Genomic DNA, 26,507 nt, shown 5'->3' with positions numbered 1-26,507 from the left:
AACCCAAGGTGTAAAAATTACCTAAAATATTATTTACATCGCGTGCCCTGCGAAAACAATTTATGATAAAATAAAATAATGTACTACGACTTTGTAGAACACATTATTATTTACAAAAAGTGTCGCGACAGCATATGTCTAACTATTATAGTTATGCAGCAATAAGTGTTATTTTATTTAAAATATAACAAAACGTCAAATATCGTTGAAATTTTTGTTGACCCGAGCGGAGCCGGAGCGGGCCGCTAGTATATAATATAAGCGCGAACACTGCCGTGTCACACGTGAAACATTTTAAATTGCCTCTTTTAAAATTTAATTTCTCCGCGTCGCCAACCGACTGGTTGTAGAGATTTTGTTGGATGCGCGGAATTTTATTATAAAACACACACGTGCTTGTTTTGGTAACATAAATAAATGTAGGATTGGTAAGAACGGAACGTATGTCAGTGAGAGAAAACAGAAAGAAAGGGAAAAGAAAATGACAGAACAAAATGAAGATGGCGAAGACGGTTAAGGCGTAAAAAAGGGGTTAGGTATTTTTTTATTATTAACTCGCTGACCCGGCAGACTTCGTAGTGCCTCAATCAATAAATAAAAGACCTAAACTTTATTTAATTTTGCATTTTCATATTTATCTACCTTTTAAACCTTCCCTGGACTTCCACGAATAATTCAAGATCAAAATTAGCCAAATCGGTTCAGCCGTTCTCGAGTTTTAGCGAGACTAACGAACAGCAATTAATTTTTATGTATATAGATAAGAAAAGATTATGGAACAGTGGAAGTTTTATTTTTATGCGCTGCGATCCCCATTCTATACATTCTTTTGGACAGGATGAGGTAATAAAAGCAAAATCCGACTAACATTTATTTTAATAATTCACACTATTCACTCTACGCACGTCTTCATTACGTGTGGAACAAAGTTTCAACGAAGCTCTAACTCTCCCTTCACTTACACCCTCGGGAACAGTCACTGTGTCCACTGTTTTACTGTCCGTTATGTTTTTGAAGGATGAGACAGCCGTTACACAATTGAGACTCCGACTCATGTCTCAAGGCGGGTAGTGGCACGTGTTCCGATATCTGGTAACTAGTGGATCGAACTTCCCTGTCCATTCATAAAGAGTCCCATTTTCCGTCCTTATTGCGAAGTGACAAAAGCTACTCTGGTGGACTATAAATTATTGGTCTGAAGCAGCATCTTTATTTAGTTTCCTCTCCAACTGCCCTTGCTTCTAGGACTCTGCACCAGATCCTACACATCCTTATAGAAGTCCCACTCGAAGAATCACTCAATAGTGGCTCTATGTACTCTGTAGGAGTCACCAACGACATCCGCAGTGCTGTAACGATAGAACAGATATCCTTTCGACTCTACGCCCGTCACTCCACTCATGCCCTCGGTGGCCGTCAGCACGTCGTTAGTCCTACTCCTGTGGCCCAAAGTCCTGAAACCGTCCCCCAGCTTTGTGCTGCAACTCCTGCCTAACGACTTCGATCGTTTGACTGTGAGTTTGTGTTTGGGTAGCGTCGTGGTCACGTCGTAGAGGGGGTTGGTGACGGCGGCGCGCCCCCCCGCCGGCCCCTGGGTGGCGGATCGGGGGGGGAGGGCGGTGTAGTCCGTGTAGGTTATCTGTAACCATATGATATGAGAGGGAGAGGAGTGAGTGTTGAGATGACGGCTGATAGAAGAGAATGGAAGAGAAAAATTAGCTGTGCCGACCCCAAATAGTGGGATAAGGTGGAGAAAAAGAAGAAGATGGTCTTATTGGTAACTGGGATGTTAAGTTATATGTGAACTATGAGGATGAGCGATTGAGCTATGCCTCATGCGTTGCTGATGTCCATGCTCGACAATGACCATCATTTTAGCTGTGAGTTTATATCTATACTAAAATATAAATCTACAGTGGTTTTTACGGATGTTCCGTTATAACTACTGAACCGTGCATCCGATTGACTTGAAACTTGGTATCCATGTAGAAAACACATGTACTTAATGGATAGGCTAATATTTATATGAGTGTTGGACTCTCTAATAATAATGACAATAAATAATAATGTTAATTTTAAATGCCCAGCGAAGCTGACGAGTACGGCTTGTACTTCTAAGAAAATTAAAATAATTGTGACTGATTAAAAATATTAGCGTAAAATTTTCTGACTAATATTCAATTTGTTAGGTACAAATTTTTTATTAAAGGAATGACATCATCTACTAAAAATGAAGTTCGTAAATTGTAATCCCACAAGGGTAAGTACCATCTTCCGCAGTATTCCTCCGCGAAACTATTCTGGACTCAGTATTCAAGAGTGGACAAGTCATCGTTGAGATTGCGACTGCTCTCATGTCTCAAAGAAAAAGGTCTGGTATGTAATGATGTTTATGAGCTGATTGGTTATCGAACTCACCCCCATAGTGAATTCACATGTCAATCGTCCTTTTTTTTATTGCTTAGATGTGTGGAAGAGCTCACAGCCCACCTGGTGTTAAATGATTACTGGAGCCCATAGACATCTACAACGTAAATGCGCCACCCACCTTGAGATATAAGTTTTAAGGTCTCAGTATAGTTACAATGGCTGCCCCGCCCTTCAAACCGAAACGCATTACTGCTTCACGGCAGAAATAGGCAGGGTGGTGGTACCTACCCGTGCGGACTCACAAGAGCTCCTGCCACCAGTAATTACGCAAATTATAAATACTTCTATTACTATATACTTCTGTAACTGTGGCTCGTTATTGGCTACCGACACCTGAATTGGCAGCAGATGATAAAGACTGAAAATTAACAGATTTTTCTTAACAACACATGCTTAATTAGAAGACTTCATCTACAACGCACCTGTCTCCTGCTGGACCTGCGCGGTAACGGCGGCGGTGGTGGAGGCTCTTCATCCCCTGATTCATAGTCTGGTGACCTCGGTTTGTACGTCTGCACCGACTCCAACCTGCTGGGGTATGCTTCAGGAAGTCTCCAAGAGCTGTTGACGTTTAGAAATGGTATGGAGTTAATTAATATCTGTATCATAGTGGGGCTGGATAATTACGATTACGGTGTTTTTATCAAAAATCTGGTGGGAGAACCTTGAATGACCACTAAAATCCTAGTCGACCATGTGCCGAGACGACTAAGGTGTATGTCCAACAGCGGTAAGCATTTAACACCAAATGGACTGTCATTTTATCTGCTGTTCCGACTCATATAGAGTGAAAGAGAGGGATAGAGAGAGAGATAGAGGAGGAGAGATAGAGAGAGGGAGAGAGAGAGAGACTATTCTTTATTGTACACCAACAAAAGAAACAATGCGAAACATTAAATACAAAAAAATTGGCGGTCTTATCGCTAAGGGCGATCCCTTCCAGAGAACCGTCAGGTGAAAAAGAATCGTTTGGAAACTAATTACACGCGGCGTACCGGGCGGCGCGCTCGCTGCTCCGGGACCGCGCCGCGCGCGCCAGCCGGTGCAGCGCCAGCAGGGCGCCCTCGCCGCCCGCGCCCAGCCGCGCGCACAGCTCCTGCAGGACCTGGATAATACACACAACAATACTGAAACACCACTCAAGATATTACTTGTGGGGGCGCGCGGGGTATGTGGGACTGGTCCGTGACTGCGAGACCGCGGACCCAAGGATGTTTGCAGGGTCCTACCCACTAAACGAGTCCCCTGCACCCTTCTCCCAAGCGTCCGATCCCCTCCGAGGTCAGAAATCAGATGAGGTAAGGGGGTTACCGCGGTCAACACTACAACCAGACGGCGCAGCTCACCCCAAGGACGCCCGGCCGACGGATCCTTCGAGGCGAATCGAAGGCTCTGAAACGTCGGCCGTCCCGGTACGACAGCCCGTCAGGCCGCCCAGACGGTGTCCCGGAATACTCCGCTGGATCAGAACCAGCCTACCGAGTCGCGACGCGATACACCGCCAACCGGTTGCTCTATTATGGATACTCCTTGGCGGCGCGCTAGAGTACTGGTAGCGCGCCGCACGGCCTCTACCCCCTCAGGTCGCCCCTTGATCTTCATCGCGGGAAAATATTACTTGTCCTGACCTAAGAATTACCTATGTTTATCGTATTAAGTCTGCTTAACATAAAAATCCCTCGTAATAGACACGAACTTTTTGGAGAATCATCAACTGAAATACCATTTTAAATCAATAAAAACATTGATCAAAAAGCTATTAAAGAACCGCCATTTTCCTGGTAAAAAATTTAGAAGAACACCGATTTCCAAAACTATTGAAAGTTTTTGTTTATTATTGCCTTGGTAGGTGGACGAGCTCACAGCCCACCTAGTGTTAAGTGATTACTGGAGCCCATAGACATCTACAACGTAAATGCGCCACCCACCTTGAGATATAAGTTTTAAGGTCTCTCAGTATAGTTACAACGGCTGTCCCACCCTTCAAGCGGAAACGCATTACTGCTTCACGGCAGCATTAGGCAGGGTGATGACACCTACCCGTGCGGACCCACAAGATGTCCTAACACTAAAAATTACACAAATTATATTTATGCGGGTTTGATTCTTATTACACATTATTATTCCTTCACCATGATGTCCACGGACATCACGCCTCAAGATACTAATCCCTGTCCAAAAGATACGCATCATTCAATTGAATGAAAAGCACACTCACAGTAAACTTTCCTCGATTCAACAGAGCCGGTATGAAATCGGCCAGCGCCAAATGAAGAGTGTCTCCCGCGGAGTGCGCGGCCAGCAGACTCAGCGGCGCCGTCTGCCCCACGAGCCACTCGTCCGCCGGCGACCACGCGGACTCCTCGGCATCAGACGCGCCAGACTCTCCGACTGGACCAACAAAACTTATTTCAGTCAACAAACAGACACTTTATTTTCGTTAAAGATGGTAGGACCTCTTGTGAGTCCGCGCGGTACCACCACCCTGCTTATTTCGGCCGAGAAGCGGTAATGCGTTTCGGTTTGAAGGGTGGGGCAGCCGTTATAACTATACTTGAGACCTTAGAACTTATATCTCAAGGTGGGTGGTGCATTTTCGTCGTAGACGTCTATGGGCTCCAGTAACCACTTAACACCAGGTGGGCTGTGAGCTCGTCCACCCATCTGAGCAATAAAAAAAAAGTTAAAGAATAAATGGACCACAAACTCACCGCTCAAAGCATCCTTCACGCTGTTAATAAAATCTAAAGTTTCCAAAAGACTAGGTCTACTGAGAGCCTCCTTATTCCTGAGAGTAGACCCAGCAGACCGCGGTCGCTTTCTTAACTCTTTGATACTCTCCACCGGTTCAGTGTATACTAGACTCTTCAACGTATGGTATTTTCTCCTCAAGGTCTTCGCGTCACCTTGTTTTGTGATCGAAATTTCTGGAAAATATGACGTCACTGGTCGATTCCTCCGAGATCTTCTGTGCTTGGGTTCTAAGTTCAGCTTAGAGACGTCTTGGTATGATGTCGAGGGTATGATATCAGGCTTGGCGGAGTTCCTCCAGTAGTTTCCGGATTTGACGCTTGTAAGAATTTCTTCGCTTTCGTGGCGTGGAATACCGCTGTTGGTTCATTGTTGCAGGTAAGTAAGGTAAAATGTAAAACTAATTACTAGGAAATAAATACACATATTGCAGTGGTTCACTTGATTCTATATAACTTTATTTGTAACTCCACTTATACAACTTTTAGGTATGTGTTCAGGTAGACCAACCAAGAAAAGGTGAACATCTAACAATGAAACAGATGATATTCTTTAGAGGAGGCCTTCACCTTCACTTGAGGAGGGGTCCATGCAAACAAACTTCTATATTAATTTATATTTTTTTAAAACGTTGTCTAGATTTGTACTTTTAAAAGGAAGCGGAAGGGAGAGAGAGGGAAAGGAAATTAAGTGAAATACGTGTAATAACATCATTTTTGGAACGAAGTTCCTTATGGGACGATGCGGAGGGGTACCCTAACCGGGAAAAAACGTCCGTAATGTAAGATTTTTTTATTTTTCTTCTTCTCTTTTCTCCTTTTTAATTAATTATATTTAATTATTTAATTATATTTAATTTTTTATTTTCATAAATTATAATTTGCGTAATTACTGGTGGTAGGATCTTTTGTGAGTCCGCACGTGAAGGTACCACCAACCTGTCTATTTCTGCCGTGAAGCAGTAATGCGTTTCGGCTTAAAGGGTGGGGCAGCCGTTGTAACTATACTGAGACCTTAGAACTTATATCTCAAGGCGGGTAGCGGCATTTGCGTTATAGATCCGGTAACCACTTAACACTAGGTAGGCCGTGAATTCGTCCACCGACCTGAGCAATAAAAAAAAACAGAAACAAGAACTGATTAATCGGTACACGCGAAAAATTTCATCAATTAATATCTCCCTAAACAAATATACCCGCACAGAGAGTGTACGCGCGGCAGGTGCGGCGGGGCTGACCCTCGTCACTCACGGCGCGACGGCGTATTAATTACGAGAAATAAACATTATCGATTAATTGGAAACGTTTCGGGGTACGTATTTTTCTAGGCTTCCAGAAATGACGGTAGTCTGGTAAAGTTACAATTGGTATGGTCGATATATCGTCTTCTCGCATTAAAACTGTATAGTCTCAAAACTTACTAATTTTACAGGAGAGTGCTTAAAAGGTTTAACATGTGATATTTTTAATATTTATCATCTTTGCAACATTTATTTTTTATTTTTTATCAGGTACATTATTTGTCTTTTAAAGAAAGATAAAATTATGTATTAATATTGTTAATAGTAGTCAAAACATAGGTAAACTAAAAAAAAAAAACTAAACTACGCTCTTTTTACAGCATTTATGAGAAACAATACTGGTGATACCAAATAATTCCGCATATTAACTCAATTTCGAATATTTTTGGAAATTGTACACTTTTATGCGAAGAGACGATATATGTCTATATATGGATATTCATGCCTTTTTACTGGTAGTAGGACGTGTAGCCCGCACAAGTAGGTACTACCACCCTGCCTATTTCTGCCGTGAAGCAGTAATACATTTCCGTTAGAAGGGCAGGGCAGCCGTTGCATGATTAAACTGAGACTTAGAACTCATTTCTGATGATCAATTATGTTGTTGATGTCTGTGGGCCCCGGTAGTCACTTAACGCCAACTGGGCCACCTATGCATCGATTTAAACAGTAAAAAAGCATTTGTAAGTCTCCGATCCAACTCATAGCTTTGTTACATAGAAAAGAAAACTAGGAATGTGTAACATAACTCCGACTATACTTGATTGTACTTAAAAAAACCTGAAAATTTCAGGCAACCTTTAGATTGACAATTATATTAAACATAGACTATAAGGCATTCTTAGTAAGCACATGTTTCCAACATGAGTCTATGAGCAACAATGATCACCCTGCAATAAGAGGGTAATAAGTTCGTGAGCCAAATACCGCAAAAGGTCCCACGTAATTTCACCTGCCAATATACACAAATTACTGTTTTCTTTTACAAAACTCTATCGGATCCGTAGCTTTTATCGGTCTAACGATATTCGTAACGGCTCTAACGATACAATAATTCACCGTAACGGCCAATCTGCGTAAAATATTCAACTGACAGTGAACCATTTTAGACAATTTTACAATACAGGACTTCGGGAAAATTTCATGGTAACATAAAACACAAGAGCGTGCTCACAATTTTAATTATCGGGAAATATGAGCTCGTCGTCCTTTTTTTTACTGCTTAGATGGATGGCCGAGCTCACAGCCTACCTGGTGTTAAGTGGTTACAGGAGCCCATAGACATCTACAACGTAAATGCCGCCACCCGCCTTCAGATATGAGTTCTAAGGTCTCAGTATAGTTACAACGATAGCCCCACCCTTTAAACCGAAACGCATTACTGCTTCACGACAGAAATAGGCAGAGTACCTACCCGTGAGGACTCACAAGACGTCCAACCATCAGTAAATCTTGAAATTATTTACTTTGTGTTTTACTGTTGACTGATTCGGTGGTACAGTCGTTAGCACCCCTGACTGATGCGCCGAGGGTCGTGGGTTCTATTCCCACATCGGGAAAATATTGTGTGATCAACAGGTTTGTTTGCACTTTATTTGGGTGTTTATTATCAATATATATTTGAACGTATATAAGCCACTTTACACAACTTCCTTAACACTGTCATGTTCGGCTCGAAGGATCAAATAACAATGCATAGTTCTTTTTTGAATTTTATTTTACTTTTGTGGTAAATGAAAACCATAAAGATGTAACGCTTGATCAGGTAATTTAGTAGTAGTAGTAATTGTTTTTTTTTATGTTTTATTGAATGTAAAACACTTACCTCTTAGTAAAGGTAAGTGCATCGTGGAAGGCGCCTATGACGCACCTCTCCGCCAGCCTTAGTTTAGCTTCCGACTTTCGGGCGGCGGTCAGCGTGAGGGTCCGCGCGGAGGGGGGCGCGCTCCGGGGTGGGGGGGGCGCGCACACCGCCACCCCTCCACTTGAGGGGAACACCACGCGAAACTCTTCAATCAAAACAATAAGCTATTATAGCATTCGGACATACAGCTGCAGACCTCTGTCATACCCTATTTGAAGAAGGACATATTATAGAACTCAAGAAAAACCGAAGCATACAGGTCATTTCAGAAGCAAACGGTAGGCGGCAAAAATTATGACTTTCAATGCGTTGTGAAATATTTGTATCGAATATTATTCCAAATAATAAAATAGAGCTCCTAAAACTTACCGATATGCCGAAACTTCTCCACAAAGTCCACCATAACTTTGGCCCAAGTGTACTTTTTGGCCACTTCCAACAATCCCATGGAAGGATCAATGCTTCCCTCATGAACCCCAAGGCAGAACTCTTTCAAACCATCATGCTCCGATGATGACTGCTTCATCTCAAAGTCTTCTAAAAACCAAGAATTCTCCAGAGAAGAATTGAAAAGACCATCTAAGTATGGCTTCAAGACCGGTGCTAAATATTTTTTATCTTCTTTACAGCCTTTATGAAGCCAGTTCAAGATGCTCTTCATCAAGGTCTGTGGGTTGGTCAAATCTTGGTTCTGCAGATCAGGGTCACGTCTAACGGCATCTATGAGACACGCCGAAGAAGCATCGTAGTAGCTTTTTAGTTTATTCCACTTTTTTGATCTGTGGATAGTAGAATATTTTATAGTAACATTGTTTTAGTCAGGGCTATGTATTTTAGTTGTGTTTTGTCTGAAGTGCTTCGAAAGCCATCTTCTTTCATTGACCACACTGCCTCTTTACCAAAAATCAGGAGAATATCTTTGCTTTTCGACCGAGAAAAGGTGCTAGCTCATTAAATAACAAGTCTCTTTTGTATGTGTTTTTATTTTCGTTTACTAGCAACAGGAGCTTTAGTTCAGTATAGGTATCCCTCGGATAATACGTTACTTGTAAATCACGGTCTCGCGGGCATGGGCAGCCACACAATTGAGACTACGACCTCATGTCTCAAAGCGACATTTGCCTTGGGACACCTATGAGCTGGCGCTACACACAGATTGCAAGCCTTCAGAAAACGATAAACCGACTCCATCTCACCTATACACAGACGTTTCCCGGTCAAACTCCTTAAAGGTCCTGCACTGGAGACCATTCAGATACAAGTCTCTGGCCTGATCCAGCATTATCGCCAGAATGTGTATCAAATCTTCTATTGCTTCACTGTTCGATGACGTCATCTGTATTAAGTTCATTTTGAAATTGCTCTGAGGTTCCTGCAGTCAAAACCATCAGCTCTTAATCTCCACTTCCAATGGCTAAAGCAATTCTGGACATAACGAAATAGTTTTTATTTTTTATATTTTTGAGATTCAATCGGTTTCCAATTTGCGATTTTTGGATGAAATATACGAATTTCATACAAAAACAATAATTAAGACCTATCAACCGACATTTTATTTAGAATAACTTTAATTTACGCTTCTGCTTATATACTAGTATATTGCCGCCTCACAAATAGTGCTTATGTAAGAAAAAACCCGACCGGAAATTCGCAATTTTTTTATTGTAAAAGAAACATTGTACAATAAATAATGGTTCTACGACAATGAGACCGGGAATGGAAGCCGGATCCGGTTGTATAATAGTCACAGACTAGTAGCCCAACGAGACATTCAAGAAACATTGCTGATGTCCATGGAGCTCAATAAACACTTAACACCAAAAAGGTGCGAAACTCTTTTACATGTATTTTATTTTACATTGGTCGTCGTCGTGGCGTAAAAGATAAAACGTCCGGTGCATTCGTGTCGAACGATGCACCGGTGTTCGAATCTCGCAGGCGGGTACAATTTTGCTAATTAAATACGTACTTAACAATCGTTCACAATAGACTTCCACGGTGAAGGAATAGCATCGTGTAATCAAAATCAAACCCTCAAATTATAATTTGCGTAATTAGTGGCGGTAGGACCTCTTGTGAGTCCGCGCGGGTAGGTACCACTGCCCTGCCTATTTCTGCCGTGAAGCAGTAATGCGTTTCGGTTTGAAGGGTAGGGCAACCTTAGAACTTATATCTCAAGGTGGGTGGCGCATTTACGTTGTAGATGTCTATGGGCTCTGCTAACCACTTAACACCAGGTGGGCTGTGAGTTCGTCCGTCTATCTAAGCAATAAAATAATAATAAAAAAAGATTTTTAAGACTCTTACGATGAAAGATATGATGGTGCTACTCTCGGCTGATAACATACACACATATAACTTACCGAATAAACCATACTTTTGCATTTAACAAGCTCAGTGGCGACTCTCCACAAGTAGCGTATTTGTCTCCTAGAGTACGTGCTTGTAGAGCCGACAGAAGCTTTAAGTTCTCGATTCAAATTCTCCCAGCGGTTGAACAGCGCTAGTTCCAAAGATTCTGATGGAGCGAGGGGAATTTCTTCACCTAGAGATAAAGGTAGAGCGAAGATAGAGTTTGCAAATACTACCACCGCCGTTTCTGCCGCGATACAGTCATTAAGTTCTTAACCACCTGAATCGCGAAATCAACTGTATTCACAAACTAACCATAAATAAAATTATGCACTTTTAATTTTTCGGAATCGGGGGCAAATTCAGTGAAACCTCATGGTAGAAACCTGTTAATTAAAGTTGCATCATTTTGAAAATGCATGCCTTGACTCTACCACGTGCATTTTTGAATTCCAATACGACTGAGTCTTCGAATTCGTGCGTCAAACTGGGTGGCAGAAAACGCATTGCAGTGACTAGTGGAACTCTGGTGAGCTTACTTGGCAGATTCCCACCAAAATATTTTGATAACTATAAAGTTTCCACCTCATATGTCAAGACGAACGGCCATATTATATTGAAGTATAATTATAGAGCTTATTGGCTCGCATAACCAATAACACGACGATATAATTACCTATATTACTAATGAAAATACGAAATGCATAAAAATATAAAGGTTTTATTCACCGAAAAATTTTCAACACGACAGCGACTCTATACCTTTCAGAGAACATAATTTAAAAACAATTTGTTTTAAAATTTTATGCGGATTTGTATATTATAAATTAACTCACTATATTAAAAACCAATAAGTAAAGGAACGCGTTAAATAATAGCGTAATAGTATTTTTAATAATTTTATATTCACCTGCAACTCTGTTCAAGTTCCGTAAGCAAGTTGCGATGCAGACAGCGTCATTGTCCCAGTCAGCGTCCCCCGCGCCGCGACGAACCAAGCACCCGCGGTCCGTGGGGTGCACATACCCGGCCACTCCGCCGCGCTCGCATATCGATAGCAAACTGTACAATAAAAAGGGAAAAGTAATCTATATGTAATGAAACTTACTAGGCTTCTTTACTCGTAAAGTACATTTTTACAGCACTCTATGGCTGTTGATTAATCATATAGATGACGCTGTCAGTTGACTTTTTGGCGGGAACGCGAAGAGTGAAGTGGTGTGTTTTGTGTTATTTTGTCTACTTAGTGTTTTTTCAGGTTTAAATGTGTAATTACGGTGGTTTATTAACTGTTTAATATCTGTGAAAGTGCATAAATGTGGGAAAATGAAACAAAGCTGCTGAGCGTAACTTTTCGGGATCCTCCAAAAAGTCCACTGAAAAAGTCTCAGTAAATGACCACCATTTTATAGAGATTATATTTCATCCCATATCCAACCAAACCATATCCAACCAAAAGTTTTATATACATATTAATACGTGAAGCATAAACTAGGTACTCCTTTTCACGAAAATTGCACGGAGTATGAAATCTTCCACACTTAAAGAGAACACAGAGGAGAAGTGCAGAATGTTAATATTATTTAATTAAGCACAAAAAATACATTAAATCAATAAATAAAAACATTACACACAATACCGTGTATTTGACACACACACATACATATATAATATTATAATCTTTAGTTTATTGTTAAAGTCTGTAGTCAAATTGAGATTGAAATATAAATTAATATTGTTTGCCTTTTATAAATAATATTTGTCTATAGTGCCAACCTCACCTAGTGGGATAAGGTGGGGAAAAAGAAGAAGAAAATCTGTGGTAAAATTGAGAATAGATTAATATCATTTGTCTATAGTGTATTCTTGGCAAAATCTGTGATTATAGAATTATAATAAGTAGTCTTTAACAATAGAACCAAATAATAACGTTCAAATTTATAATTACAATTAATTATAGTCGGATTTCGACTACTGGGGGACCACTTGCATTATTAACTATAGACCATTCAAATAATATTTGAAGAAGATGAATATCTATAGAGTAAATAAGGTATAGTCTTAATTTTTTTTTCATATTGTTATTTTATGTGCTTGTATATTAGATTTCTTTGTTAATTCATACTAGAGGTCCCGCAGTAGGCGAAACTCGACTATAATTAATTGGAATTGTATAATAAGTTTGTACACTATTATGATTGTATTTTATACTTATAGAATCACAAATTTCGCCAAAGCTACACTATGAAAAAATATTAATAAAGACAAACAATATTTAATCTATTCTCAATTTGACCACAAACGTCAAGAACAAAAGTTTGACAATAAATAGTATGCATGCGTGTGTGCGTCAAATACATGGTATGTAGTGTGTGTAATGTTTTCTTTATTGATTTAATGTATCTTTTATGCATTATTTAAAAAAAAAAATAGTATTGTGCACTTCTTCTCTATATTCTCTATAAGTGTGGAAAATTTCATACTCCTCCGTCCGCGCAATTTTCGTAAAAAGGGATACAAAGTTTTTGCTTCACGTATTAATATATAGATAATGTATTATTTTATTCACATAAAAAAAAAGTTAAGCTAAAGTAAAGTAAAAGTTTAAGTAAAACTACAGCACAAATTGAGTTGCTCTATAAAGAGAAACAACATTTAAAGCTATTACTTCACCAGTTTTTTTATGCTTTTTATATTTTACAATTTTAAAAATGTTTTTATATTTCTTATGTTCCTTCTTCTAATCTTTCAATATTCAAATTTACATTTATATCACCTGTATAACATTCATAAGGAGTGAACGAGCTTACGGCTCGTCTAGTATTAGTTGGATATAGAGCTCATAGACATTATCAACGAATCGTATGATCGCTGTTGTCATTATCTAGTGCTTCGACTCACGAATCCAGTACGAGCAGCAGGTGGTGTGACGCGTGCGCCCCGGGGCAGCACCGCGCGGCCGCTGAGGCGTATCCCGCACACCGGTCCAGGCGACGCCGCAGCGCACATTGCACCAGGTAGCGACTGGTAGCTCGGAGACTGCCCTGACAATGGAAATGATCTTCTCAATGATCCCGGCTATTATCAGTCTTCGTGTATCTAATTTGCTTAAAGAAAAGTACTACTGATTCCGATATGAATTCTATACTTTTCAATTTTTTTTGAAATGAAAATTCTTTAGACGCGTTGAGAGTAAAATTTAACTCGCGACAGATTCGTTACGGCTAGAGAGATAAGATACAATTTAGGCAGAGCGAGAGTGAGAAAATAGACAGAGCGTCTCGCGAACCATTCAACCGTGGATAGAGGGAAAGCACAAAGCGAGCTAGGTCGTTTATCTTATATACGACATTCCCTATTACAAGATAAATTTGATTTAAGAATGAAAAATTAAGAAAACCACAATACTGCACACCGCAACAGAACCATTTTTTACTATAAATACAATAACTATAAAAGTGTCTAAGCTCTGCTATTTATCTTACCTGGTGACTCTGTTCTCTCATTTTATCGACCAGAGCGTTCAAAGCTCCAGCGATCCTGGCCACCGTGGACAGCTCAGAGCAATGAGCGTCCAAGGTGGCCTCCAGCGCCGGATGCCAGAGTTGCCAAGTGGAGGTCCGGTCCGGACAGGCCGCGCTTAGAGGGGGTCCAGCCGTGACGGCATAATACATCTGGAAATTTCACTTGGTGAAACTTGTGGAAACTTGGTATCCATGTAGAAAACACATGTACTTAATGGATAAGCTAATATTTATATGAGTGTTGGGCTCCCTACACCAGTTGCGGGGGCGTTATGATGAGAAGCTTTGTGGGGGTGAGAAATAATAATGTTAATTTTAAATGCCCAACGTAGCGGACGGGTACAGCTAGTAAATATATTTCTTCTGTGCGTGAATTTGTCACTAAACTCCTCCTAAGCGGCTAGACCGATTTGAATGAATTTTTTGTATGCCTTTGGGTGGCACCCTGGATGGTTTAGATTCACAAATCAGCCCGGCAGATAGCGCTGCAGTCGGTATCTAGATTATTTATCTGTACTACAACTAAACGGCTAGATCGACTTGAATGAACTTTGCAGGACAACGTCTGTCGGGTCCTCTAGTTTTAATAATAAATCATTAAAATACAGAAGAAGGTGCTTAAATTACACCACACAACACCACAAATGTCAAATACGCTTAAAGGTATTTCACTTAAAAAATTATAGACAGTTAAATGCTATCTCAATTAATGCTTTAAAGGAATGGTGAAGGAACATTACTAATCCGCCTAGTGTTGTTTGCTTTATGCTTTATCTATACTGTTGATTTATTATGTGTATGTAAGTTATATTGGAATATAAATCATATAGTGATTTCATATTATGTTTAACGGTATATATCTATTTATTGTATATATGTATTTTCTTTAATAAAGTATCATTAATAGTACACCGCAACAGGCCTGCTGTATTTTTATCTTTTTCGGAATTTCTGTAAATTATACGGTTGTCTGAAAGAGATCGTTTTTAGCGATAAGACCGCCCATTGTACAATTGTTGACTGTTTTTGTTTGTGTTTTGGTGTGCAATAAAGTATATTCTCCCTCTCTCTCTTCTTCTCTCTCTAAATCTTACCCCCTGAGCTGCAGTGTAATGTAGCAACGCCAACGGATGTGTTATAGGCACTCTGGTTGTATAGGCCTGTGGGTGGCAGCCCTGGACCCTGGCTCCCAATACGAGCTTGGCCTCAGCCTCCCCACCCCCCACGCGGACCATCACCCACACCGCCCCTTCCACGATGGCCAGACGACGGTCGATACTGGTGAAACCTGATGATGCTTGAGGAAAGAACAGCTTTGGTGAAATTCTTTAAATTCACGATTCAAACCCATGATAGAATTCAGAATGTGAACACAGTTATTAGACTTGAAACTCTTTGACTTCACAGACGAAGGCTATTTAGCCTATATGAGCGCCAGCGCTATAGCGCTTATAGCGCTGGCGCTCTGTGTGACGGTATGTTACCACAGTAGTACATCACATCTCGGCGTCATAGCGTAGCGCTCTAACGCGCGCTAATTACGCGTTCTGTTTGACGAAGCCTTTTCGTTTGTTTAAACGACATTTTTCATCTTTACAGGAGAGTCATTTAAAGTTTTAAATTTGGATATTTTTTTTGCTTAGTTGCGTGCAGACCGCGGGCCTAAGAATATTTTTAGGACCTTCCCGCATCAAATAACTCCCCTTGCACTCTCACATCTGACGTCCAATCTCCGTCCGGGGTCAGAACCCGATCAGAATAAAGGGTTTCCCGCGGTCACCACTACATCAAAACTCGCGGCACTACCCCGAAGACTCCCGACCGACGAGTCGTCAAAGCGATTAAGGCTCACAATACCCAAGTTAACAAAAAACTTGACTGCGACCGGGAGATCGCATTTACTTCATGAACCCGGTTTCCGTGGCATCCTAGCCATCACCAAGCCCTAATCCTAACAGATCATTCTAATGCCTATAAATTAATTATGAACCACGCTGTTTCACGACATAAACCAAAGCTTGATAACTTCACAAACATTCAACCCCAGCCCCTGTTGTTTGGATCTCAATCCTAACAACAGAACCATCGAATATTAACAGCGCGAGTTTGACAAGCGGCGGCCGATCTATAAATCGGTGTGAGATACGGATCGTAAACGATTTAGTTTCACAGTCGAGACCGTTCCCGAGCTCCGGGGGAAAATCGTTTTAATTAAAACTTTATCAAGTTCGAGTAAGGGCGAAGTCGGCGAAGCGTGGGAACAACACGTGTGCTGTTTGCTCTATATACTAAACTCTTTCTTTTCCTATACAGGATACCATTATCCTGCATACTTATGTCTCGAAGCAATCATTAGTTCTGTGTGCTTAGTGCGAGTTTTTAACGTTCTCGATCGCGTAAAAGTTAACTCAAATTTGTATGGAGTTGGAACAGCGCCCCTAGCGGCAAACGAATTGAAGCCGTTCCGACTCCATACAAATTACGACAAGTTAAAAAACTAAGCACACTGTTTTGAAGAGTGAGACTGCCGTAACAAAACTTAGTGTTCGACCTCAAGCCCGTAGAGCGAGACTGTCGTAATACAGTTTCGACCTCAGGCCTCAAGAGGGCCATGACCGTGACCTGGTCTAGGCATCTAAGCTAATATCTATATCTAAGAAGACAACAACAACACAATTAGGCACCGCTTTCTGCGTTCTTCTCTTTTCGCGTTCATCAACCGGTTTTGTTTCTCTTTCTTATTTGTTTTATAGCTTTTTCTATTGCTTAGATAGGCTCACGGCCCATGTGATACTTACCGGAGTGTGTAAGCCCCACCTTGCACTATAGTTTTGATGTGCAAGACTTACCCCTCTCCAGGTAGCAGTATTGGTTGGGTACAGCCCTGAGAGCAGCCCGCGCGGCGAGGGCCCGGCCTGCGCCCCCGCCCCGCGCGCCCGCACTGCGCGCCACCAACCCCACCCAACGCTCTACTATTTTGTCTCTATCAAAAACAAACCATTCCCTTAGAACGGATTTTTGAATGCTCTAGATTTTGATAAATTACAATCTACCACCTTGAGACATGAGGTCACAGTTTCAATTAAAGTCACTGCTTCTCCAGACTTCGGACCGGCATCCATTAGTAGCAGCAAGTGCTTCGTGGCAGGAGATACATAATAGTACCTACCCATGCGGACTCACAACACGTCCTACCACCAGTAAAAATGTATATAAATTAATTATGAACAGTAGTACGTAATTGTTACAGTACGATCTAAACCAAAGCTTGAAAACTTCACAAACATTCACCTCCAGCCCTATCGTTTGGATCTCTATCCATGAATTTCTGTGAATTTCTTTTATACTACAAGTATACGGTGCTATTCCTTCACCGTGAAAAAGTTTCGCGAAATTTTGCTAAGTATCATATCATTAGAACAATATGTACCCGCCTGCGGGACTCGAACCAAGATACAGTCGCTTCCCTTGACATGCGTCTTATCCTTTAGGCCACGACAGCTACCATCATCACTTATAACGCAAATTAAATACAAACACATGTTTTCATTTTTATCTATCTTCAATTAAAGTCCACACGTGAATTGCTCGCAAAATGTGTCACGACTATCTAAGTTCCACGAGACTAAAACCCAAAATACCGGCACAAGTATCCCGCAGGTGTCAGAAATTCTTCCCATTTCTCAGCATCCCTCCCCGTCAGCCGGACCCGGCCGTAACCAGTTGGACCGTCATGGAGACGACATTCGTCATTAGAGTTGAGTACTGGAAGAGAGTCCAGGGTCACTAGGTACTCCAAGGACCGAGACCTCATCTGAAACAAGTTCCAACATCTAGTTGTGGATCGGTTTGAAGGTAGTACATCTTTACGTAGATAAACATTTAAAATATTATTCTCCAAGGTCAGGCACTGAGGAAGACTTCCTCTAAACATTCTCAAGATAAACTTAAATACAAACAGTAAGCAAAATCTTGAGTGATCTTCGCATTAGATCCCATACATTTATACATTACATTACCTTAATACTCTTCGATTTCATTTTCATAGTCAATGCGTCATGTGACCAATATAGACCCAAAGAAATATTTATTTCGGTATTGTGTTCACCTATCGGTAGGTGAGTAGCTGGAATAGCCCTTAGGCTACCAGCTATTAGAAAAGGAAAGAAAAATGCGTAGTCAAAATCGGCTCAAGTTAAAAACTTCAAAACTACTTTTCAACGACTAACACAAGCTTCAAGGAAAACGATTCGCGTCTAATGAAGTAACGGTATATCTTAACGCTTTATTTGAACGTTACGCATACGTCAATATGATCTCATAAATTCCATCAATCTATAAAGAAAATGAACTTACATTTGAACGTACCTAATAATCGCGAATCAGACCAGAGTGAGCGGTTTATTTTTCCCTGGCATTTTGAAATGAGGAATGTTTAGCTACCTTCTTTCCACGATGCAAAGCGATGAGGTGTGAACACCCGAACCTGGGGTCCCGACGTCCAGCCCCATCCACGATTCTCTGGACCAAACTCTCAACAGCGCTCTCGGTTTCTGTCGATATTCTCCCTAAAAAACAAGTACGCTTCCTGTAGGGACACAGTTTAGTAGCGCATGCGGCTTTGTACATCGCTTGATATAGTCAGTCAGACATAGCCCACCCGACACATCAGACACTTGTCATAATATACGGAGTAAAATCGGAACTACCTAACTTGTTTTATTTATAAAGGGCAGTTTACCCCTTTTACTTTGCATGAGCAACCGTAAACTTCCTACTATATTTGCATTACAGGGAAAGCTCAGGATTACCCAAACACACAAAGGTTGACTGTACCACAAAACACGCAGGTATACTGGTGTTCCTGCTAGCTCACAACCCTACCTGCAGAACTACTATGGCAGTCTAGTTCTAAAAGCTACACTCTCTCACCTTTCTGATCATCTTCCCATAAAGTCTCGACATAGGAATTTAGAGTTCGAAGCTGATTTGTGGTGAAACGCAGCCCCGATGCTGGAAGCCGAAGGTCTCCACCCGGCGTCTCACTAGCCGCTGCTGACGCTCCAGCTCCCATTACTGGCCATATCAGAAATATCGATAGGAACTCTATTAACTTGTATTTCTAAATTGCATGTGCTCTTTTAAATAAGGTATCAGATATGAAGCTGCTGCAGTTAGATCGGATGTTTAACCTGTGACAGCTAAGCTAATCGTAAGCAAAATTGCTTATGATGGCACACTATCTTATGCATATATCCATACCTTATTAATACCTATTTATAATATTAGATATTCGTCTTATTATATTATAAATGTGAGTGTGTTTGTTTGTATGTTTGTTTGACGTTCTTTCACCTCAAATAAAGGAATGAATTAATATTTTTTAAAGTTTTGAGAACCTGTATTTTAATCTTTAGAAAAGTTACCTGAGACTTTAGATAAAATAATTTTACACTTGACCACGCAGATGAAGTCGTGATTAACTTGAATAGACCACCTTTTAATTAATTTCACCTCATATTAGTACTTTTTAGAGCGACCTTCACCAAACTCCATCTTCCTCGTCTTCGAGTCGAATCGAAGACAATTCTATCACCAACTTACTATAGTTGTTGCAAAGTACGACTGCGCGCCGCCCTTAGTTGTGTGGGGGACCAATCTGTATACGCGTCAATGTAGGCGATATGTAGCTAATGTATGTAGCTACGGACCGCTCCGTCTGTGCACTAACGAAAATATATAGTTACAATATAATTACAACTACAAGCTTTTGAAGTCGTCGTGGCCTAAAGGATAAGACGTCCGTTGCATTCGTATATAGCGATGCAACGGTGTTCGAATCCCGCAGGCGGGTACAATTTTTTCTAATGAAATACGTACTTGATAAATGTTCACGATTGACTTCCACGGTAAAGGAATAACATCGTGTAACAAAAATCAAACCCGCAAAATTATAATTCGCGTAATTACTGATGGTAGGACCTCTTGTGAGTCCGCAAGGGTAGGTACCACCACCCCGCCTATTTCTGCCGTGAAGCAGTAATGCGTTTCGGCTTGAAAGGTGGCTACCCGTTGTAACTATACTGAGACCTTAAAACTTATATCTCAAGATGGGTGGCGCATTTACGTGGTAGATGTCAATGGGCTCCAGTAACCACTTAACACCAGGTGGGCTGTGAACACGCCCACCCATCTAAACAATAAAAAATAAAAACTTAAAAAAATTTTTTTTGAGATAAAACAAAAAAACCCGCTGAGTTTGTTTCGCCGGTTCTACTCAGGACTCTTTTTGGAACCGGTGGTAGAGTTAACATTGTTATTTTGACATTCGACAAGTGTGTTATGCTGACATCTAAATTGAAATAAATGATTTTGAATTTGAATTTGAATAAAGACGCGCTCATACTTTGGAACAACTATACAGCGAGACCGCTGTACCATCATATATTCCGTGACCACATTTAAATAACTTCAAATTAGTTCGGTAGCATCACGAAACCAGGGCCTCGTGTCCGCATCACCGGTCAGACATAATGTCACTTCCGGCGGAACTCGGACAATACAAGTTTTGATTGTCATTGTTGGTCGCCAATCCTATACTACACAACACATCGATCGGTGCTATTTGAATAATAAGAAAGTAATGAAACTCGATCACGAAAATCCATTAACATCGACGACTTTTTTGTTGCTGCGGATCAAAATCACAAAATGAAATCACGAGACATGGGGTCTAAGCCTCTATTGTCGACTACGCAAGACATAAATGCTTCGTGTCGCAAATCGGCAGAAAGGTTTTTTTTTATTGTTTAGATGGGTGGACGAGCTCACAGCCCACGTGGTGTTACGGGGTTACTGGAGCCCATAGACATCTACAACCTAAATGCCGCCATCCACCTTTGAGATATGAGCTCTAAGGTCTCAGTATAGCTACAACGGCTGCCCCACCCTTCAAACCGAAGTAATGCATACATTACGCTCTACTACCAAAAATCACGCTAATTTATCAATTTTACAAATTTAATCGCTCTTCAAACCGAAACGCATTACTGCTTCACAGCAGAAATAGGCAGGGTGGTGGCACCTACCCGTGCGGACCACAAGACGTTCTACTATCATGAAACCACGAAATAGTCATGAGAAACAAAAAACGATTCTCTCAACATCTTACTACCATATACTTTAGACGCTTCAAGGTTTCCTTATATAAAAGTGGTCGGAAACCTGCCGCGCTTTGACACCTCGACTACGGCTCTTTCGCAAAATGTTTAGTTCAGGCACGAAATATTATCTTGCCTCGTAAGAGAAAAGTAAAAATTTTTGAAACACAAGGCTATAAAAATATATGTTAAAAAATAATGGCACTTTTGAATAAATTTCAATTGTATGTCATCTATATTTTGTTCTTTTGATTGACAAGGTTGTCGACTGCTGTCCTACACGTATAATTCGTGAATAAAGTTAGAAGCTATGAAGGAACATGTAAAATACCATCATAAACAGGCCACACACATCTTTTTTTATTTTAGGTACTTTAATGAATGAGGGATTACTATTCCCCCAGAGGCCTTTCCAGTTTCACCAGGACAGGTGGGCGAGCAAAGGCTAAGCCAGGAGGGGTGGGATTTGCTAACAGCAGCCCGAGCGCCTCCGAAGGAGAACAACAACACAAGAGCAACCGCTTCGAATCTACTTCTGCATCGGAATCGCGACCCGTTGAGAAGATCCGGCGAGAAACTCCGCGGGCTGATGCATGGGTTAGGTTGCACATCGAACTCTTTGCCGATTTTTTTTTATTGCTTAGATGAGTGGACGAGCTCACAGCCCACCTGGTGTTAAGTGGTTACTGGAGCCCATAGACATCTAAGGTCTCAACTATAGTTACAACGGCTGCCCCACTCTTCAAACCGAAACGCATTACTACTTCACGGCAGAAATAGACGGGGCGGTGGTACCTACCCGCGCGGACTTACAAGAGGTCCTACCACCAGTAAGGTCGACGAGTACGGTTCTCATCACTTTACAGAGATGTGTGTTCATTGTACAAACACGAACAACGTAGCTGTGACAGAGACGGCCGTGTCGTATTGTAGGCAGCAAGGTCCCTCACCAAAAAACAATCAATTTAATAAATTATCCGTCATTCAACTATAATGTGTATTTTTCTTTAAGCTCATTACCGCATTGTTAGCTAGATAAGACTGCCATTTCTCATAATAATAGTGAATAATTCATAAGCTAAGTTTGACCTCAAATGAGTGTTGTTAGAGGCACCGCTGTTTATAACTAAAAGACGCATTGTTTTTTTTTTTATTAAGTTCTATAGCCGTTCAAACGTGTATTTTGAGTATTTTCGCCAATGAATCCAAAATTAACCCTGTAAAGTCTCTAATTTTAAAAATAATAATGGGCGGTCTATTGTGATTTTCTTATTACTGCATTAATAGGTACCAAACATACGGCAGTGATGATAAATGGTCACCGATGCTCACGGACATCAGCAATGTCAGGGACACTGCTGAGCGTCTGATAAGGACATCTTCTAGACTACCGAAAAAAAATAAAGACAGAGAAATCGGTGATGTAAATCGGGCAGCACATGTAACTCTCTAATTAATTCTCTGGTAAATTTGATTTACACAATCTTTTATTTGTTTATCTAAAAAAAATTAATTTTTTATTTTACTAACAATCACGCCACGTTAACTGGTCCCGTGTTAAGTTCGTAAAGAACTTGTATTACAGGTACCAGATAACGGAAATAAATGTAAGATTTTTATTATACACATACATATATTTAATATACATCCATAACCCTGGAAAATACATTTTATATTTAATTTTATCATACAAATATCTTCCCTTGGCGGGATTCGAACCCACAACCCCCTTGTTTAGTGACCATGTCACTTACCACTACACCAGACGCCCGTTTCTATTATTATAATTTACGTTAGTATATTGTATGTATTTATTTTATACTCAAATAAATTACAATTTAATAACATATTATTATGAAAAACTGTATTAAAACACAATGTAAAACAATAAACGTTGCTGCGAATCATAATCAAGGCAAAACTGGTTTACGAAATTTCCAAAACTTAAAAAATACAAACAACAAAAACATTCACGAACTGAGTAGAATTACACTGAAGGTCTCCCGAAACTCCAAACGTTTATTTATGGGACGCTTACCTTACTTTCTCGCTCCATTAAATGTTATACACAAGATTAAAAACGATACATACGTGTTTTTATGCAGATTTATACTGCATCACTTCCGTGAAACAAAGAAAAATTCGCGCGTTTTTTTTTTTTTTGTTAGCGCTCCGTGCTATGTTCCGCCACATACAGCCACGGGCAAAGCGCGGGAATCAAATGCCATGGTTGGTATGGCGCCGCAAGCGGAAATATCACAGTCATCATTGTAAACTTGCCACTGTCATTACTATTTTTTTGTTATTACGTATTCAATGCCGTATTAAAAGGAAACTGACCACTCCTAACTACTATTTCATTTCGATAATATTGTTTTTTTTTTAATTAATATTATTTGAAAATTAGAATGTGAACTCAGACTCTTAGCTTACATAAGTGTTCTTCCACCTAGAAGTTACGAATTCAATACAAGGCTTATCTGTACCTATGTCCTTTTACAACATGAAAAGGATACCGGTTATGTTTAACTCGACTACTACCGCCAGCGCTAAATGTAATAAAGAAAACTGCACGTAACATAAGACACGTAATTGTATTTAAATTTATCGATCATTTACATAAAAACAACACAAGAATGAACAGGAATTGGAAAGACAAGTCTACAAAGGTAAAGTTCCGTTATCAGTCGCCGAAACTTCTTATCAGCTAGTTGTAAATGTGGAACGCGGCGCCAAATTAAAAACTCATTAAGAACAAAACTATCTTAGTAGTATTCACGAGTTTGGAATTCCTGCGTTTGTGCCCCTTATTAATTTAAACTTGTGCGTGGTTTATGAATAAAATAGCAAATTAATGTTTGGCAAATATTTTTGACTTTGTTTGAATTTTGAATTTGAATTCTTCTTTTTCTCCACCTTATCCCACTGGGTGGGATTGGCACAGCTAAATTTTCTTTTCCATTCTCTTCTATCAACCGTCATTTCAACCCTCACTTTTCTCTCTCTCTCTCGAATTGTCATTCACACACACCATCCATGTCTTCTTCGGTCGACCTCTTCCCCCTCTACCTTGCACTACTATTTCCATACATCTCCCTAGTCTCATGCATCTTCTCTCTACGCATCACATGTCCATACCACGCTAACCGTCCGCTCTTTAAATTGTTAATTAACGGGCCTACTTTCACACTTCCTCTGATATACAGATACTCATTCCTTATCTTGTCCATTCTTGTCACTTCACACATCCATCTTACTCCATCTTAACTATTTATCGATCTTTAGCGATTGTCACTACCACGTCACCCGGAAATAATCAGCAATAGATACATTATCCTGGTAAACTAGGTCCTATTTGTGACGAAAAAATTGCGTTATTAATATACTTAGCATTTTCTACCGCTTTTGCGAGTCGTGAGCATAACTACAACAGATTTTGCGGTTTAATTCGGTTTACAGTTTAATTTTCATTTCAAAAACCGCAAACTGGCGTCCGTGACAATGAGAACTGTAAAATAGTGTTAATTATGCGTTGTCAATAGCTAAGTCTAATAACTAAATGCTTTAAATTATATTTATTAGTAAACTAGCCGTACTCGCCCGCTTCGCTGGGCATTTAAAATTAACATTATAAGGTATTTATTGTCATTCCAACACTCATATAAACATTAGCCTATCCATTAAGTGCATATATTTTCTACATGGATATCAAGTTACAAGTCAATCGGATGCATGGTTGAGTAGTTATAACGGAACATCCGCAAAAACCACTGTAGATTTATATATTGGTATAGATTTTATTGGCATAGCGAAGATAACCGCAACCTTACGTTATTGAATAACGAAGCCGTTTGCCGCGGTTTTCCCTCAGAAAACTAATTTCAAACTTCACGAACTCACAGGTATATACAGGAACATGGGCTCCTCACAAACACAGCGGATACATTTGATGAGCGAAATTATGGCAGTAACTAATATTTTGGTAACTGCTAAAACAATAATAAACTCCTATGCTATCACAACTTTATGTAAATGGGTGAGTCAGGTCACAGCCGAATGATAACTTACGGCTGTTAAAAAATAACTCGTGCACAAAAACAATATACAACTTGAAAGAAACAGGTCGCAATCTCAATTTTAATGGGTAATTAATGATCCCAATTGTCTTGTAATAACAGCTGTAATAACCTCAAAACGAGATGCATAACTAGTTCGCGGCAAAAAGATATTCTCGATAGCGTAAAAGTTAACTCAAATTTGTATGGAGTTGGAACAGCGCCCCTAGCGACAAACGTAGGCAAACTTTCCAATTCCATACAAATTTGAGTTAACTTTACTAACTACCCGTGCGGACTCACAAGAGGTCCTACCACCAGTCACCATCACCCAACAGTATTCAAACACTTTCGAACTTTTTTTTATTGCCCTTGTAGACAGACGTGCACACGGTTCACCTCATGGTTAGTGGTTACTGTCGCCCATGGACGTCAGCAATGCAAGGGGCACAGCCAAACTGCTGCCTACCATTTGTTCAAATTTCAAATTTAAAGCAAGGTAATAGACATGAATGAGAATAATCTTAAGATTGCTTTAATAACTAATAATAAATTATCCTAATGACTTTCTGGGTAAAAAATCTATAGATAAAACAATTCGCACCTTTAGAATTAAAGAGACCTATTTCCAAAATTTTGGATTTCGACTTTAATTCAACGACCTATAACGACCCCTTTCGGCGCCTCATAATAATTAAATAACCAAAAGTGGCTTATAAAGGGACAAACTTATCCGATGGATAGTCTCTTTCACTCCGTCCCCTTTCTCTACGTCTTTTCGGTTTGAAAACTTTATTCGACGTTTTCCAAAAAACATATTTTTTGGGTTGGGTCTCTATAATTCGAACGGCGCGAATTAAAATTTCAAACAACTTCTTGAGAATTAACAGTGTATGTTTTGCTTTTACCTTTATTTATTGAACAGTGACGGATCCGTGTCAAGTCAATAATGTCAACGTCTCGCGGAATCCTAAGAGAACACGAATTATGTATATTCTAAAATAACTTCACGAAACACTAAGAGCGTGAAATTTATCAGCTAATATATGCAAGCTAGTGATAGAAGCCCGC

The 26,507-nt window shown here is 40.1% G+C and overlaps 1 protein-coding gene across 5 annotated transcripts; it reads right to left on the bottom strand.

The window, feature by feature from the left end:
- Positions 1-858: 858 nt before the first annotated feature.
- Positions 859-26,507, bottom strand: LOC114247282 (uncharacterized). Of its 5 annotated transcripts, none has more exons than XM_089729297.1 (18): positions 26,345-26,507; positions 19,154-19,297; positions 18,665-18,789; positions 17,863-18,035; positions 17,071-17,204; positions 15,316-15,518; positions 14,183-14,371; positions 13,599-13,741; positions 11,608-11,759; positions 10,709-10,890; positions 9,542-9,717; positions 8,715-9,124; positions 8,307-8,490; positions 5,142-5,539; positions 4,649-4,821; positions 3,426-3,535; positions 2,853-2,991; positions 859-1,639 (listed from the first exon to the last, which is right to left on the bottom strand). In XM_089729297.1, the coding sequence occupies exons 2-18, from the start codon at positions 19,293-19,295 to the stop codon at positions 1,295-1,297; spliced, it is 3,378 nt and encodes a 1,125-aa protein (XP_089585423.1). In that variant the 5' UTR covers positions 19,296-19,297; positions 26,345-26,507; the 3' UTR covers positions 859-1,294. The 5 variants fall into 5 exon arrangements, with proteins under 5 accessions (XP_089585423.1, XP_028036000.2, XP_028036001.2 ...); XM_028180199.2 differs by lacking the exon at positions 26,345-26,507 and adding an exon at positions 23,473-23,622; XM_028180200.2 differs by lacking the exon at positions 26,345-26,507 and adding an exon at positions 23,473-23,622 and having other exon boundaries at positions 9,542-9,681.

The sequence above is a fragment of the Bombyx mandarina genome, chromosome 08 (genome assembly GCF_030267445.1).
Source record: "Bombyx mandarina strain Sakado chromosome 08, ASM3026744v2".
Lineage (NCBI taxonomy): Eukaryota > Metazoa > Arthropoda > Insecta > Lepidoptera > Bombycidae > Bombyx > Bombyx mandarina.
Note: the sequence above shows the minus strand (reverse complement) of the source record. Positions and strands in the feature narration are given on the sequence as shown.